At 45.0% G+C, this 16,968-nt stretch overlaps 2 protein-coding genes across 3 annotated transcripts; both read left to right on the top strand.

The window, feature by feature from the left end:
* Positions 1–2,723: 2,723 nt before the first annotated feature.
* On the top strand, positions 2,724–5,194 carry LOC121689609 (apelin receptor B-like). Its single transcript, XM_042069554.1, has one exon. The coding sequence runs from the start codon at positions 2,932–2,934 to the stop codon at positions 3,991–3,993; it is 1,062 nt and encodes a 353-aa protein (XP_041925488.1). The 5' UTR covers positions 2,724–2,931; the 3' UTR covers positions 3,994–5,194.
* Positions 5,195–13,084: 7,890 nt separating this feature from the next.
* On the top strand, positions 13,085–16,162 carry nfkbil1 (nuclear factor of kappa light polypeptide gene enhancer in B-cells inhibitor-like 1). Of its 2 annotated transcripts, XM_042069553.1 has the most exons (5): positions 13,085–13,315; positions 13,396–13,557; positions 13,651–13,763; positions 13,917–14,031; positions 15,185–16,162. In XM_042069553.1, the coding sequence occupies exons 2-5, from the start codon at positions 13,404–13,406 to the stop codon at positions 15,769–15,771; spliced, it is 969 nt and encodes a 322-aa protein (XP_041925487.1). In that variant the 5' UTR covers positions 13,085–13,315; positions 13,396–13,403; the 3' UTR covers positions 15,772–16,162. The 2 variants fall into 2 exon arrangements, with proteins under 2 accessions (XP_041925487.1, XP_041925485.1); XM_042069551.1 differs by having other exon boundaries at positions 13,085–13,557.
* Positions 16,163–16,968: the final 806 nt, after the last annotated feature.

The following is a 16,968-nucleotide window of genomic DNA, read 5'->3' as shown; positions in this document are numbered from 1 at the left end:
AAAAAAGGAAATACCAATGTTCTGTCTATGCACCATGTCAGAGGTAGGTTTTAAGTGCCAAATTAGCTCATTATTGTCAGTTAGGCTGTGTATTTTGATCATGTATCATTGTATAAATCTATAGTGGCAATCAGTAAAATTGGCCAAGATATAAAGATATAAAGGTTCCTGAAACAAATCTTTCTAGTGTAGAATTGCAAAATACTAAACAGAGATCAGAAAACTTATAATGCACATGCTCATGAAGGTGCTTTCAGTTCAGTCTCTGCACAGTGTTTTGCATTACTATTTTTATATAGCAATCTCTTCTTTTCTTTTGCTATTTCTTATATCTTAGAACTGGTCATGTGAATTGTTTTTAAGTGATGCATTCGGTAGCCTAGCCTACTTCTTGAGTGGTAGGGGACTTGTAATCCTCCTACTGCTCTCACCTTTCACTTTATCCATTAAATCACACTTCTGTCTGGTTGCCATGGCCTGATGAAGACTTTTCAAGTTTTAGGTTTAACAGCTGTCCTGCGCTGTCAATTCTGTTGAATTTTTACAAGGTATCAAGGACAAATTCACTACAGCCCAGCTACAGTTAACGAGCATTCCCATGTGACATGCTTTAAGTTAAAATGTCTTCTCCCAAAATATATTGTATATACCTACTTGCAGGGATAGTCAAAATACATCAAAACATATTTTCAAATAAAATATCACATACCCTAATTTTCAGAGTATAAAAATAAGCTTCAAAATACAGTACCCATGCCATGTATCAAAAGAAAATGAAAATACTAAAAATATTCCTTAAAGGGAGCATGAAATCACTTCCATATCTGTCTATTTAATCTATTCCTTCATCACTACACTGGCTTTGTAGATAAAGTGGGCAGTGTTGCAGAGCAACAGTTTTTCTCTGCTTACGAGACATGCCATAAACCTGAAACAGTCAACAGATCAACTATACTGACCTGGGGTGCGTTTCCCAAAACCATAGTTGCTAACCTGTTAGCAACTTAGTTGGTTGGCAAACTTAGTTAGCAACTATAGTTTTGGGAAATGTGCCCCTGCCTGTAACATCTCATAGCCTATACTGTATCAGAGAGGAAGTCACAACTGAACTTGTCAAATGAACCTACTGAGAGCCATGGAATGTGGGCTTAAAGCAACCCAATGCAGTTTTATTACTTTAAACAGCTTCAAACTGATATATAATACAGAGAATGAAGTATCGGACATTGTCAATGCATGCCCAGAATGACATTGCACTGTGTAAAGCTGTTGATCAGATACTGACCCTTTTAGTTGGTTTTTAACTAACTGGGTACTGTGTAAGCACTAAATGGGGTTATATTGACGCCAATGGGCACAGGTATGGGTGATGCATGAGGAAACTTTCTGAGCAGGGGAACCATATAAAGGTTTCCATGTATTCCGCTTATTAAAGTTCTCAAGAAACTGATGGTTAATGTTCTCAAGAAACTTGAGGTTAGTGTGAGAAAGGGGGCATTATGTGTGTGAGCAACCTACATGTTAGGCTATATTCTCCTTGCACTGGATCATCTACCTGAATCTCAATATTCTGATCACAAGTGTGGGCAAATTGCTAAATCAGCACCAGTCAGAGTTTACATGCATTGTGTTGCACTCTTATGATGTCATCACATCATCAAAAGTAGGCCTATTGGTTTTACCAAAAAATTTTGCCAATATTTTTAAACTACAAAAATACACATCTATAAAGTATTTTCATACAAAATATAAAGCCATTTTCCCTTTTCTCAGTCAAAACAGAAAGATGATTAGGCTACAGCCCCTAAGTTTCGTTTAGGTTTTTACATTTCAGAGCAGTCGTATTTTTCGTATATTCAACATGTGGAATGTGGCCAACACATGACTGATATACGAAACTCAGCTATCCAATACCGATATTACTGCCTAATGGAAAAAAAACGATCACTTTCAATCGCTTACCCGTTACCTGTATTGCAGTCTTAATGTCGTTTGTCAGTCAAAAACGTTTGTCAAAGGATGCATAATAAAATACCAATAACTTTAAAGCCCGATCTTGGGGAAAGTGAACGCAAAATTATGTGCATTCCAAGGATCAAGTCTGTTGGTGATCACTTTGATTAGAGCAGGAACATGTCCAAACATTTCCTATGGTTTATTTGAACTTGTCCAGTAACTTCAATTGATAGGATGGCACTGGCTTTCAGCATGTTAATAGTCTGATGAATGGGCCATTATTCGCGCCTATAGACCTCTTTATAATTGTAATCCTTTTCCGTGGTTTTGCCCTATACTTTGCCCCGACTTGTTTTGACAGCAACAGTACATACGGGAACTATAACTGATAATTATTTCGTAGCCTACAGCATGTCAATGTCATGGAACTGTAATTTACCATTATTGTCCCCTAAAGCAACGGATAAAACCATCTGATATTTGATATGCTATGGAAAAGTTTAAGAATTTGTTCGGGAACAGATTTTGCCTACATATATCATAATGGCATATTTTTAAGTGGTGTGTTTGTTATAGATTATGTTTTTGTTTTCAGTCGAAGTGAATGCGAAATAACTGGAGGTAGAGAGACCGCTGCGCTTGCTCATGAATAATCAGGGATGGGAGTGTATTGAGAGGAGTTCGTGGGGGGAGGAGAGGGCGGGGTGTGTGAACTCACATGGGTTTAAAAGGGCCGGCTGTGCACTGGCAGAAAACACAGGCTGCAATCACCTCCCGGCGTGACGCACGCAAACAGACGCTCCTATTTTACGCACGCAGACAGACCCCTCGAGTCGAACGGATTTTTAAAAAAAAATTCGGATGTCAAATTTATAGAAATTCTGTTTTCAGTGTTTTATTTGTTTTTTTTACTGTTCCTAAAACAATTTTAGCTATTTTACAACTTCTGGATCTCAACTCAGCAAGCAAAAGAAGATGGCTAACACCACTGAAGACTATGTGTATGATTATGATGAGCCGAACAGCACCATGTGTGACTATGAAGAGTGGGAACCGTCCTACTCTCTCATCCCCATGCTCTACATGATCATCTTCATGCTGGGCCTCTCGGGCAACGGCGTGGTCATCTTCACCGTGTGGCGGGCCCAGTCCAAGCGCCGCGCTGCGGACATCTACATCGGCAACCTGGCCATCGCCGACCTCACCTTCGTGGTGACCCTTCCGCTGTGGGCGGTCTACACGGCGCTGGGCTACCACTGGCCGTTCGGCGAGGCGCTGTGCAAGCTGAGCAGCTACGTGGTGCTGCTCAACATGTACGCCAGCGTCTTCTGCCTGACGTGCCTGAGCTTCGACCGCTACCTGGCCATCGTGCACTCGCTGACCAGCTCGCAGCTGCGCACGCGCGGCCACATGCACGCTTCGCTGGTGGCCATCTGGCTGCTGTCCGGCTTGCTGGCCGCCCCGACACTGGTCTTCCGCACCACGCGCCAGGAGGGCAACATCACCACCTGCATCATGGACTTCAGCCTGGTGGCCGGCACGGACGAGCGGGCGAAGGAGCTGTGGATCGTCGGCCTGGGCCTCTCGTCGTCCGTGCTGGGCTTCCTGCTGCCGCTGCTGGCCATGATGGTCTGCTACGGCTTCATCGGCTGCACGGTGACGCGCCACTTCAACAGCCTGCGCAAGGAGGACAAGCGCAAGCGCCGACTGCTCAAGATCATCACCATGCTGGTGTGGGTCTTCGCCGCCTGCTGGACGCCCTTCCACGTGGTCAAGGGAATGGACTCGCTCTCCTACCTGGGCCTGGCGCCCTCCTCCTGCACCTTCCTCAGCTTCCTGCTCCTGGCGCACCCCTACTCCACCTGTCTGGCCTACGTCAACAGCTGCCTCAACCCTTTCCTCTACGCCTTCTTTGACCAGCGCTTCCGCTCGCAGTGCCTGTTCCTGCTCAACCTGAAGAAGGCCCTACACTCCAGTCCGGCCAGTTCCCTCTCGTCACACAAGACCGAGCAGCAGTCGCTGGCCACCAAAGTGTGAGAGAGGAGAGCCAATGGCGGCCAAATCAAACGCCCTACAGGGACTAAGATGGAGGACTGAAGGGAAGGGTGAGCTAGACTCTGAACACATATGGTCATTGGTCACTTTGTTTGAAGCTTCTGAAGAGCGAGACGAGCGTCAAGGACAGTGGCTCTTTGTTTGTGGGCCTCACTTTTGTGAGACTTTTGTGAGACTTGTGAGAGCTTAGCTGTGGTGGACTAGCGTGATGCTGTTTGCATCCAAGGGGGGACCAGGATCCATCTCTCAGAGATGCCATGCAGACTTTTGAACCCCCCCCACTCACCCCCAATCTACCCCCACCCTGATACCAACCCAACCCCTCTAGACCCCCCTCCCCAACTTGACAGCTGCTTTCCAGACGTTTGAGCGCAGAACTGAATGTATGTGAGTTATTCTCTTGGGGGGGGGGGGGTCAGCTGGGGGGCCTGGCTCAACTCCTGCAGTATTGATGAGTGTCTGGCAGGCACCAGGAAGATCCACTGTCAGAACTAAGATGGAGTACCTGGAGCGACACAGGAGTGCATTGGGTGGTCCAACACAGCAAGTGGGGTGGTGGTGTTGCTGTTTGGGTTCTGATTTTCATTAGCTTCTCCTGCCATGTGTTCTTACCATAGCTTTCACGTGCTATGCATTTCACTGTTTGTTGTTTATATATTTAGCAAGCACTTCTTTATGCAGGGGCATGATAGGGTAAAAGTGAAGACCTGGCCTAGTGTGTAAATACAGGGGGTCAAAGGCAAGATGGAGGAGATTGGGTAGGTAAGACGAGAGGAGGTGTTGCAGGCTGATTAAAGTATCAGGGGGGCAATTCAGGGGGGCAAGTGAGACAAGTGCAAAGGGGGAGAGGGAGTGGGGTGCCGCAGACAGACAGATGGCAGCTGATAAACGCTGGGATGCGGTGTGTGGGGGGGGGGGGACAATTAGTAGGTGGCAGCTTTGACAAACGAGAAGGTTTGTGTGTGTGTGTGTGTGTGTGTGTGTGTGTGTGTGTGTGTGTGTGTGTGTCTGTGTCTGTGTCTGTCTGTGTGTTTTTGAAGAATGTAAATGAATTATGTGCATGATTCATGACAGTCATGAGTTTGTCTTGCCTATATTTTTAAAGCAAGCAGTGTAAAAATGATGGACAATGCTCATATGTTTTAATCTGTAAATAAAATACATTTCATTTGAAGAGAAACAACCTGATTGTTCTGAGACTATTTTTTGCTGTGACTTTTACATCCATCGCCTAAACCTATTTGTTTCAACATTCCATAAATGTTCTCATTTCCTGTTTACCCAAATGGGGAGGGCTGTCACTCTTTCTCTCATTGTCCTCTGGTCCCGTCTGAACCAAAGCAAGAAGTCTCACAGGAAATACATGAAACAGTCTGCTTTTCCACTAAAACCTGCTACTGCAACTTAACTAGGCAGACAAGTGTTACAAAGTTAATGATTGTCATTAGACTTGCATTCAAGCTATTCATTGAACAAGCACTATAATTACAGAACTGAACAAGAACTATCATTAATCACAATCAGACTAAATTCAAATTCATGCAAACTTGTAATTAATCTCAATTTGACTTGAACTAATTTTGGGGTACACTTGCACGTGTAAAGAAGTAATTATCCTAACAAGCCATTTGCAAACGAAAACACAACAGAAAGCCCCACCTAGCCACTAAAGAGAGCTGTTGGCTTGAGTAAGTCATTTTGGCAGTAATGAGCTTTTGTTGGGACATAATCAGGGTCTTGCAGAGGGGCCTGAAGAGGACGAGTGGCTAATCTGAGGTCATTGGCAAGCCATGGGTCCAGCCGAGGGCCAATATTTGGCCTTTCTGATAAGGCTGACACGCATAGGGATGTGTGATTCAGATACAGCAAGCCCACCAGGAAATCGAATGACCACTCCCCATCTATCTCCTGGTTGACCAGAGGTTTTTGTTTTTTTTAACATGGACCAAGAGTGCTCTCAGACACATTGAACATTTAAATCAATTCCTTTGGCACCTTAGAGGTATTCCAAAGATTGGCAAGAGTCCCAATGTTGTGGTGAAGATTCCAATTAATGCAGAATACAGCATCTGAGAGCAGCCCGGGGGGAGAATGTGTGATAACGAATGAGCATAAACAAGGCATATGGAGTTATTTTACCTAATCTGCAGATTACCTCATTGAGGCAACAACACACAAAGGGGACAGACTGTGTGGGGTGTAATGTGTCTGAGATTACTGGGTGGACAGAATGGCTGTCTGGTGTGTGGGGAGAGAGGTGAAGGAGCGAGAGAGAGAGAGAGAAGAGAGAGAGAGAGAGAGCACTGAAACAGATAGAGCTCAGAGGAAAAGGCCACATTTGTAGCAGTAACCAACACGTGCGTGCCTTTGTTTAGCATGTGTGCTAGATGGAGGTGTTATGGGAGAATTCCTTGCACTAGTGTTTCAAACTGTGCTTGTGTGTGGTCTCAGGGAGCACCTTTATGCTTATTTTGGCTTGTTTATACGTCTACTCAGTGGTAACGGGTGTGTGGACAGAGGACTGACCACAGCTGAGTTGACCCATGACAATTAAATCACACACACACACTCACACACACACACACTCCTTGAATAACATCGAACAGATGCACGCTTAAGGTCTTTGCTAATTGAAAAACACTAAATCAATTAAAGACCCTAAAGCACTCATTTTGGAAAGGCAATAGATAAAATCCTAAATTTTTTCAGAGAACATAATTGTCTTAAAAGGCTACCCAAACACCTGTAAAGAGTAAGTGTGTACTCCCCACTTCTATGGATTCTTACTGGATTGTCTTGGGTTTTTCTTGGAACAGCATGATTCAAATGATCATTCATTTAAACTAGAGTGCATGGTACAATAACTAATTTCAAAGCTAGAGAGTAAATTAACGCAATCAATGAATACATTAATGAAAGACTGAATGAATACAAGCAATGCATGAATGAGATAAATAGCTCACATATATTTTACTACTTCAAAAGGCATTGAGTTTAATGCAAAGAAAAACACTGAATGAGTATTTGGCATTCAAAGGAGATTGCTTCTGAAAGTGTCCAAATAGATTTAAGGACGAAATCCAATCTCATTGGAACAATTTCACGCTGCCGCTCAAGCCCAGACCTTGTGTGCCAGATTTCAAAGTGAGACTTGAACGGCAAAGAAGTCGATACCAAAAAGTGGAACCAGAGCAAAAGCCTCTAAAATGTTCAACCCCGTGTCACCTGTCCACTCTGCGCCACTCTCTCTCTATAGGGAGCTGGAGAGCAGATTTCTAGCGGGATCGCACGATTATTTACATTCTTTGTTGCTCACAGTGTCTGATGAATGACATATGTGTCTCAGAAGGCAGCCTAAGACACGAGGGACTTTCCCTAGATAATTCCCCGCCATTCTGGAGCAACCCCAGAAGCCCCCTGTCCTCACTGGACTGGCACGAGAAGAGAACTGCGAGGGGAACATCTGAAGCATAGCCCACACGTGTAGATGGAGGCCTATGTGTGGTTCAGGCTGGTGCAACAATCCTTTTGCATACTCATTCCTTTTGTGTATCAGGTGAAAACACAAAAATGGGATGGATAACAAATGTCTGTTTACACTCTTAAACACAGGCTTAAGGTAATGCATGGGTTTCATGTATTTATGCATTCCCTCCCAACTGTATTGAACAGGGATCTACAGAGCGCTCCCCAAGATGAACAAAATAGGCAGGGTCTACTGCCAGTTGACCTCACTAATTGTTCCAGCTATTTCTGGCTTAGGGAACCATCTTAACAGTTGTCATTTGCTAAGAATGTGTTAATATGAACTGCTAAGTTAAAGGTATACTATGCAGTTTCGCATACATTTTGTTAACAAGGTCCGCCTAGATTTGCGGAATATTTGTATTTTACGACTAAAGGTTGACTTTCTCTTTTGCTTTTCTTTGTCTTCTCCGAAATCGCTTTCTTCGCCTGCCTCTTCGACTCTGAAGTTGCATTGCTGGTTCTGTCAGCAGCAGGCCCCTTCTGCTTGGCCAGCAGCCTTTTTCGCTCAACTACAAGTTCGTTTACCATCAAAATGACATAATGAGTTGTTATATCAAGATAAAAATCTTGCGTAGTGTAAGACTCGAGTGAGACAAAGGTGACCAAGTTGGTGACTCTCAACTTGGAAGTCTCTCTCTCTCTCTTCTCCTCTGAAGTCTAGGGTGCCCTTGAGCCACTTCGGCTTTTGTGGCCATTATGCTCATCAAAGCTGCAGGGGCCGCCCAACAGACAGCCCTTCTCCAGCCTCGCAGGTGACAACTGAAACACTGCCCACGTATATTGTGACTTTTGATCCAGAGGGCTCCAGACTTGTGGTTGTGGACTGGTGGTTCACACCGGGTTAAACTGACCCTTTCATGTTGGGCTGATTTTACCACATCCTGCCAGGGGTCAGGCAATAGAAGTGAAAAAAGAGAGGGCCTCCTTGTGTAAAACAAGAATTAGAAACACAGGGCGGAAAATATCACATTACCCGTAAATTGTTGCCATAGTCTTTGGACTTATTGTGTTAGTGTATGTCACACGTCATTCCATTTTCTGTCCATTAAAACCTTGTTTGTCCAGCTTTCTGTTTACCCGACTGTGAACTCTGAGATTGTGCCATCCACATCACTCAATTAGTCGCGCTGCAGGAAGACATTAGGCCAAATGTGTCTTGAGATTGCAAATTAGCAAAGCATGACAAAGGAGATTTAAAGGCACATGCCCATTGGTAACCAATTCACCATGGACTACACACTATCACAAGGAATTCTATACATACATGGGATATATGATTGCTAAAGGGAGGGGGTAGAAGTACTGACACTGAAGTGAAACACTTTACTGCCTAAAAGACATTCTTGAATCACATACACAATAGCCACACCTGTATACTGAATGCTATGATTATCACCCTTTAATGTGTACATCTCTCTACCACACATTATGGGTTAAGATGCCTCTCTTTATGCGCGGGCGTGTTTTCAGAACACTTTTGTTATTTTCTGCCAGAGCACTGGGTGGCTATATCCGTGGCTTAGACACGGAGGTGTGAGCTCAGCCCTCGCTCAGTGCCGGGAATATCAATGGAACCCAAAACAAGCCATCTCCAGTGTCATTAAGAACAGGCAGGGCCATTCACTGGAAGTGGCAGGCATTTGGCCCCCTCGCTCCCCTGTTTTCCCTGTCAGCCAGCTCAGGGCATGGGGGAATGGGCTTTGGAGGTGGGGTGGGTGGGGGTAGGAGCTGGGGGCCACAGATTTGCATTCTTGGTCTTCAGGCCTGGGAGCCAGTTGTTGCCAGTTTGAAATGATCGAATGTCTTTTGGTATTTTGTCTGAAAATACCTGTCAATGCTCAGCCCTCACTCAGAAATTAACTGGAAGCATAGAACCTTTCAACACTGTTAATTTTTACATAGATTTAAGAGTTAATCTGCCAAAATAGGCGTTATAGATAAGGATTTAAAAATATCTGCATGACTTCATACAAGTCAAAAACATCCATCTGTGTTTTGGCTCTTATCGCGTATTGTGTCTGTAGAAAAGAGGTCAAGATTCTGAATTAGAAAAGTCAGTCTCCTTGCCCTTCATAAATCAGCAAACAGAAAAATATAGGCCAAAGAAAAAAAAACTCTGGATTGTATTGGTGTGGCGGTGTGGCTTCTTGATCAGAACAATGGTGGGTGATGCTGGCCGGCCCTTGGAGCGCTGGCCAGAACCTCTGACGTCTTCACTTCTGAACACCATCCATCTGTCCTGCCACTCCAGGTTGACCCCCACTACCACCCTCCATCTCGTCACTCTTCACCCACCCTCCTCCTGCTCCGAAAGCTTCTGAGGAGCAGGGTTGGGAGCCGGGGTGGGATGGGGTGGAAGGGCCAGCAGGATAGGAGCCCCAGAGAGGCCCCGGCGAGGAGGTTCCTGTCCAGGGATATCCTGTCTTTCAGCAGTGCAGCTCCTGGCCTGTCTCCCTCTGGAGCGGAACTCCTGACAGCCCTGTCGTAACCTCCAGCCCAACCCCACACCCCACACCCGCAGTAGGGCCGTTTGTTCACGGGGGCAGATCTGATAAGGTGGCGCATAGAGGCACGGGACACCACCGCTCCTTCACACATCATCACGCCCACGCTGACCACCACACACACACACACACACACACACACACACACACACACACACACACACACACACACACACACACACACACACACACACACAAACACACTCCAATCCAACCCTGGCCTGAGCACAGACAAGCGGTAGCGGAGAAGGAAGATGCAGTTCCTTTGCAGAGGGAAATAGAGGCCAAAGGGCAGAAGCGAGGTCTTAAACAAGACAAACACATGCACACACGCTCTGGCACGCACACACGTGCACAATAAAAATAAAAATAAAACACACACACACACACACTAAACACACACACACACACACTCACACACTAAAAACACACACACTAAACACACACACACACACACACTAAACACATGCATGGACATGCTTAAAGATTTGCCTACACTGAATCAGACACCACCTACCTCCCTACACAGACTGTGAACATATATACTCTTTCACCTCCCAAAATAAGCACCTTCAACAATATGCACATGCTTGAGACATACACACCCATCTGAAGAATCTATCAGGGATGCAGGCCTTTATTCCCTGGCTCAATCCCTTGTCCCTGTAAGTGTGTGTGTGTGTGTGTGTGTGTGTATAGAGTGGAGGAGAGCCAAAAGTGACCTTCAGCATGCCGCCATACAGGCACACAAGTCCTCTTTATCTTTCAGCCATCACCTTTGATAGTGCCGGGATGTATAAGTGCGGGGCATTATCAGGAGGAGCACGTTGCTTCCGCTGGCGTTCAGTGGCGGGTGGGTGGAGGTGGGGAGGCTGAGGACGGCGCTCCACCGGAACTCCCAGAGCAGCGCTGCGGCTGATGAAGAAGCCCGCCATTCCTGCTGGAACACAAAGCACTCCTTCATGGCTCCCTCTATCCTCCTTATTGTGTGGAGGCTCTCCTCTTTCTCTCTTTCTATCTCTCACTCACTCTCTCTCTTTCTCTCTGTCCACCCCCCCCCCACCCCCCGCTCTCTCCTCTGAAGTGCTGTCACTGGGCAAAATAAAGACCTCTGTCTCTACCGCTCACTCAGCTGGGCCCTTTCAGGAGCCTCGGAGGGAGACCAACAGGGAGTGAGAGAGCGATGAGCAGGCACACAGATAGATGTTCAGGTGGACAGGCTGTAGTGTGTGCGTGTGTGTGTGTGTGTGTGTGTGTGTGTGTGTGTGTGTGTGTGTGTGTGTGTGTGTGTGTATGCGTGTGTGCTTGCCCAAGGTTGTGTTCTTAGTGCTTGTCTGCATTAGTGAAAGTCTCTGCCATAATTCAACAAATGGTTGGCCTGATGAGATACTTAAAAGGTAGAACCTGTACAGTATCTTGTGTCTCATCTATTGCATGAGGGATCTAATCTTTGTTCTGAAGAAGAGTGACATGCCATTCCTCTGAGAGTTATGCTCTTATGTGATTATTAAATAACTAGAGCCTTTGTTCGTCAATAATGAAACCCAGACTGCAGCAAAATGCTTTTGATTTTGATGTGTTGCTAAATTACTAAATAAATGTGTATGTAATAAATGTGTACGTGTATTCAGCCCTTGAGAGACTTCATACCTTAGGCTACCCATTGGCTGGTTGACCTTTTACTCCGAGACTACCAACACAGAGAGTGAGGGGGAGCTGCAATGTGCAATGAAATGTGTGTGAGAGGGAGAGGGACCCGTTATTCACTTTTGTTGCATTGCTACATTTGGATGCTGTTAGTGTAACAACATTCCTGCCTGCAACAACAGTCCACTGCCACACACAGACATAAACGAGCTCTCACGCGAGCAACCTCCTCTTTCAGACAGGTGCCCGGTTGAAAGGCCCTGACAGGTGCACTGCTGACAGTATCAAAGTGGCATGACCTTAGAATCGGTTAGTGCTGATGTAATTAAGTGCTGCATGTATTAGACACTTGAGAATGAAAGGAGCACTCTGTGAATGAGTGTGGTGTTGGTAGAGTGTTGGTAGCCCCATTAAATGTCTAAGCAGAATACAAAGGCTGAGACATTACTTTCAGATCATGGTTGTTATGTCTTTTTGTGCAAGGACAACCAGAAATACAGAGCTCAAATGTCATGATAGGTACTGCTGGTTCCTTCCTGGAAAACTGCTTATTTCAGGGAGGAAACATAATTTTTACCTTTCTACTGGTGTAGAAATGTACCAAAACCTATACAGATCTGACCTGGAAAGTGGTAGGCCTACATAAGGTTTCTTTTGATATTAAAGCGACAATAAGCAATTTTACCTTAAAATAATGACTTAAATATAATTTTGATGATACACTCACAATAAGGAGAATGTCATCTCATTGCCACTGATTGCATGTAGGCTAAACACCTTGCACTGTAACTTTGGTGACACATTGGATTTTTCAATGTGCAGGGCAGTCCAATAGCCTGGTTATTGTTTTTTCCCCTTTTATTTTCCTGTCTATGGTTAGCACGCAGATCTTCTCAATTGTAATTGAGGGTCTAGAAAAGGTTCAGAAGTGTTAGCAATCTATTAAATGAAGGTTTTAAATGCAGTTGTTTACTCAATTCCAAAGAAATACACATCCATGCCGGATTAGCGATTTGCGTGCCTATGTTTTAGGGACATTGGAAATGGACTTCAGTGGCTTCTTGGCCAAACAGACCTGTAGAGCCCCAAATTTGTCAAAGATTCATATGGGCTACGCTAGGCCAGACTAGCAGTTCACACCTGCAAGTGATTCTAAAGTGGTTCCCACATATAGCCTACACACACCCTGTACATACACAGGCCCATGACACAGGACACACAGTAGGCTACTGATGATGACAAGGGACCAATTCTCGAATAATGTAGGCTAACATAAAAAGGTGACATTGGTGAAAAATAGGGGAACCGCGACACCTGTTGGTAAATCTTAGAATATAGCGGAACTAAAGAGATATACGTGTTTGTATTTTCAGGGGTTTTTAGCGGCAGGACGACCTTCCTGTTATTGTAGCACTTATACTCGTCCGTGTTGTGTTAGCAGAGGTAACTCCTAGGATGAGAAAATACTGGAACTGTAAATGTTCTCTGATCAAAGAAATGTACTAGGCTACTTCTTTAAATGAAAAGGTGACATTCAAAAATTCTAATTTTAGCCATGTCAACTGTTCATTTTTAAAAGCACTGCAAATTAAGATGGTGTCGCGTCGACAGAAGAGATTATGGAGGTATGTGGAGGAAGGAAGCCTTTTAAAGTTGAAGTCCTATCTTCGGAAACATTCTGACCTCACGCCCAACTTTTCACAAGGTAAAAGAATGAGGACTCCTCTCCATCTAGTATGTTGTCATGGGGATGATGCCATTCTCAGGGTCTTGATGAAGCATGGGGCTGATCCCCTCCAGAAAGACAAAAATGGAAACACTGCCCTACATGCGGCCGTCAAAAGAGCTCTAAAGCACGGGAAAAGAGGTCAGGAACTGTCACTTTACAGAAGGTCGGTGTTGGTGCAAGTGCAAGTGTCAGATAGCTTACACTTATTTCCTTTTATTTCTCCATCAACAGCTTATGATGACTTGGTTGTCCCCCTTCGCGAAAAATGTCCCGACGCCTTGGATGTACCTAATAAAACTGGTGTAACTCCTCGGGATATGCTGGAATGGGTGAAATTTGGTACGGTGAGTATCAGTATGTAAGAATACAGAAGAGCACGTGATGTATTCAGTAAGAGTTAAGTCAGACATATTTTTTTCTTTAGTTGTCATTATTTCAGTCACAGCTGTCCTTGATTAATCAGATATAAACATTGCTCAAATGTGCTCTGTCTTCAGAGAGCACCGAAAGAAGGGCCGTCTCAACCTGAGAGGAATGCAGAAAGAGAATGGAGGGAGAAACTGATGGGGGAATGTCATGATGAGTTCAGTGAGATGTTTGGCAAATATGATGGTAAGCCAACAAGATATTGGTGTAGCCTAGCCATCAACTAATGGCCTCCTTACACCCAACAACTTTGACAAGATTTGGGAAAGATTCAGTATATATAAGTATATATACTTTTTTGATCCCGTGAGGGAAATTTGGTCTCTGCATTTAACCCAATCGGTGAATTAGTGAAACACAAACAGCACACAGTGTACACACAGTGAGGTGAAGCACACACTAATCCCGGCGCAGTGAGCTGCCTGCTTCAACGGCGGCGCTCAGGGAGCAGTGAGGGGTTAGGTGCCTTGCTCAAGGACACTTCAGCCGTGGCCCACTGGTCGGGGCTCGAACCGGCAACCCTCCGGTTACAAGTCCAGTGGGCCACGGCTGCCCTCATTTTTGTAAGATTAGAGTCTTTTGAGTAAAAGAATGGCTTGAATGGTGGAGCATTAGTTAAAGACTACAATCTCTCAAGAATCTTTCCCAAATCTTGTCAAAGTTGTTTGGTGTAAGGTGGCCATAAGCTGACCAGCCCAACTTTCATCTGTGGTAGTAGCCGTAGAACTCAAACTAGATTGAACTTCACACTAGGAAACACATGAAACACATTTAATTTTCCTCTGGGGAATTCAAAATATTCTTTGGTAAATCTACATCATACACACACACACACACACACACATTTATTTACATTTATTCATTTAGCAGACGTTTTTGTCCAAAGTGACTTATATATGTCAACTATATTACATGGGCCTTTGTCCCTGGAGCAACTTACATAAGCACTAACCACAGTTATCACTTACATAAGAGGTATGGCATCAGGACGTCAGATACTCTCTACTTTAACTCAGTCTCCACACCTCCATAACACAAACCACAAGTAAAATATTAAAGGAAAAACATATCAGTGCCATATAATCCACATTAACTGTCAATACTGCAATACAGAACACAGGGCATGTTATACCAAAGGTGCTTTTGAGATTACATTTACAACATCATTTTAGGTGGTGGAACGAATGTGTTGCATTGTATTTTGACTGCAGTGTTTAGAACTGTCATTTCACCCTTTAAAACCTTAATGTTGAAAAATGGATTGCAATAACGACTTTGTACTCTTACTACAGAACCACTTGTTATATGTTTTCTGACTCATTTTCTCTGGCTGCTCCAGATGATTTCCGGGGTAATGAAAAGGACGAGGAGGACGTTGAGGAGGACTTCATGGACTGGGCAGACCGCATCCGCCTGGAGTACATGGCACAGCAGCGGGCCCGTGCCCAGCGGGCGGCCGCGGGGATGGCCGGCCGGAGGAGGAGAGAAGGTCCGACTGAAGAGGAGCAGCGCAGCCACAGGGAGCAGCTGGAGCGTCTGCAGAGGGAGCACCTGGAGTACCTGGAGCGGGCGGCACGCAAGCAGGAGGAGACGCGGCTAGGCAAGAAGAAGCGTTACGACGAGCGCTGCGAGCGCACCTTCGGCTCGGCCAGCGCCTCACAGAAGCACCTGAGCTACACGGACATCCCCTGGCCGGCTCCGCACGGCTCCGTGCCGGAGATGCTGGAGGTCATGCTGCACGGTGCCGACCGGGCCGACGTGCCAGCCTTCCGGAAGCTTCTGAAGAGACAGCAGACCATCTGGCACCCGGACAGGTTCGCCCAGCGCTGCGGCGAGCGCCTGGAGGAGTCGGACAAGCAGAGGATTCTGGACACGGTCACGGCACTCTCGCAGGAACTCAACCGGCTAGCACAGAGCCTCAGGTGACCGACGGCAGAAAGAGGACACATGGAACTGTTCACACTCGCAATGCTACTGCATGTTCTGCTTAGGCTGAAGGAGGCCTAAAAGTGCAGAGTCAGAGCAAAAGCAGAAATGGGTTATTCATCATTCAGAGTTCATTCAGAGTTTCAACAGTTTGGGTGATGGTGTAATGCATCTGCAAGCGTGAGAGTCAAGAGTGCCCTATTTAACCTTTATTTTTTGCACAGCAGTGATAACTGTGCCATCAACAATGTTAATCTGGTCTGAAACAGATTGACAGAATAGAGAGAGACAATTTTTATCAAATGCTCTTGCACTGTTGACCCACAGGTGATAAAACCATCTTTTGTTCAGGGCAACATGTCTAAATAAACCTAACAATATGAACACGTTTTATGCTGGTCAATATTGTTTCTTACTGAAGGGCTTATCTTGAATATTGCTCAATTAAAGGGCAACACTACATTTGTGTGTTCAGTTGATTATTCCACTGACCAGTTGTAATGTTTCATCTATTATACACCCTGCTCAACAGATAGTGGCTATATAGACTGTTCAGAGTGCTATTTAGAAGTAGCTACTACTACATAACACTTTGCTTTTCTTGTGAAGTTCCCTCTAGAACAAAATGTAAACACATATTTTATTACCAGCAGATATAAACAGCCTGTACAACATTCTAAACATGCAGTAAACATTCAGAGCTGCTTAAATTGTGCCCACACAGTTGAACTATTTATGGATACAGCACAGTACAAGATTTCATCAACAGTCTTCTTGATCCTGTTTGACATTACTGGTTGAGCTGAAAGGGTGACTTGATTAGGGGCACCTGGGAGACCCCATACCATTATGCCTTGATGGTAAGAAACAGTTCCCCTCAGCTTTTGGCCCTTACTGAAAACATCTGTGACTATATGACAGATATATACACCACCAGCACCACCACATAGTATGCTATTCATACTACATTGACAGCTCATTTGGAGCTGTCGCAGAACACCCAGTCATTAAAATGCTTTGCCTCATTGTTTCCTTAGTGAAGTCCTCAGTCCCTGACCAGTTTGCCCCTCTTAAAGCTCCATGGCTCTAAGGAAAAATGTGCTCATCTGTATCAAATGAAGGACAAAGAGAACATTTGCATAGGGATCTCACAAGTCCAAATATGCCAGTAAATCATTATAGGAGTCAATGAAAGAC

The sequence above is a fragment of the Alosa sapidissima genome, chromosome 18 (assembly GCF_018492685.1).
Source record: "Alosa sapidissima isolate fAloSap1 chromosome 18, fAloSap1.pri, whole genome shotgun sequence".
NCBI lineage: Eukaryota > Metazoa > Chordata > Actinopteri > Clupeiformes > Clupeidae > Alosa > Alosa sapidissima.
This window is presented reverse-complemented; position numbering and strand designations above follow the sequence as displayed.

Coding starts and splice junctions, on each gene's coding strand:
- LOC121689609 (XM_042069554.1), top strand. CDS start 2,932: ATGGCTAACACCACTGAAGACTATGTGTATGATTATGATGAGCCGAAC.
- nfkbil1 (XM_042069551.1), top strand. CDS start 13,284: ATGGTGTCGCGTCGACAGAAGAGATTATGGAGGTATGTGGAGGAAGGA. Junction 13,764..13,916: donor AATGGGTGAAATTTGGTACG/GTGAGTATCAGT, acceptor CTCTGTCTTCAG/AGAGCACCGAAAGAAGGGCC. Junction 14,032..15,184: donor GATGTTTGGCAAATATGATG/GTAAGCCAACAA, acceptor TGGCTGCTCCAG/ATGATTTCCGGGGTAATGAA.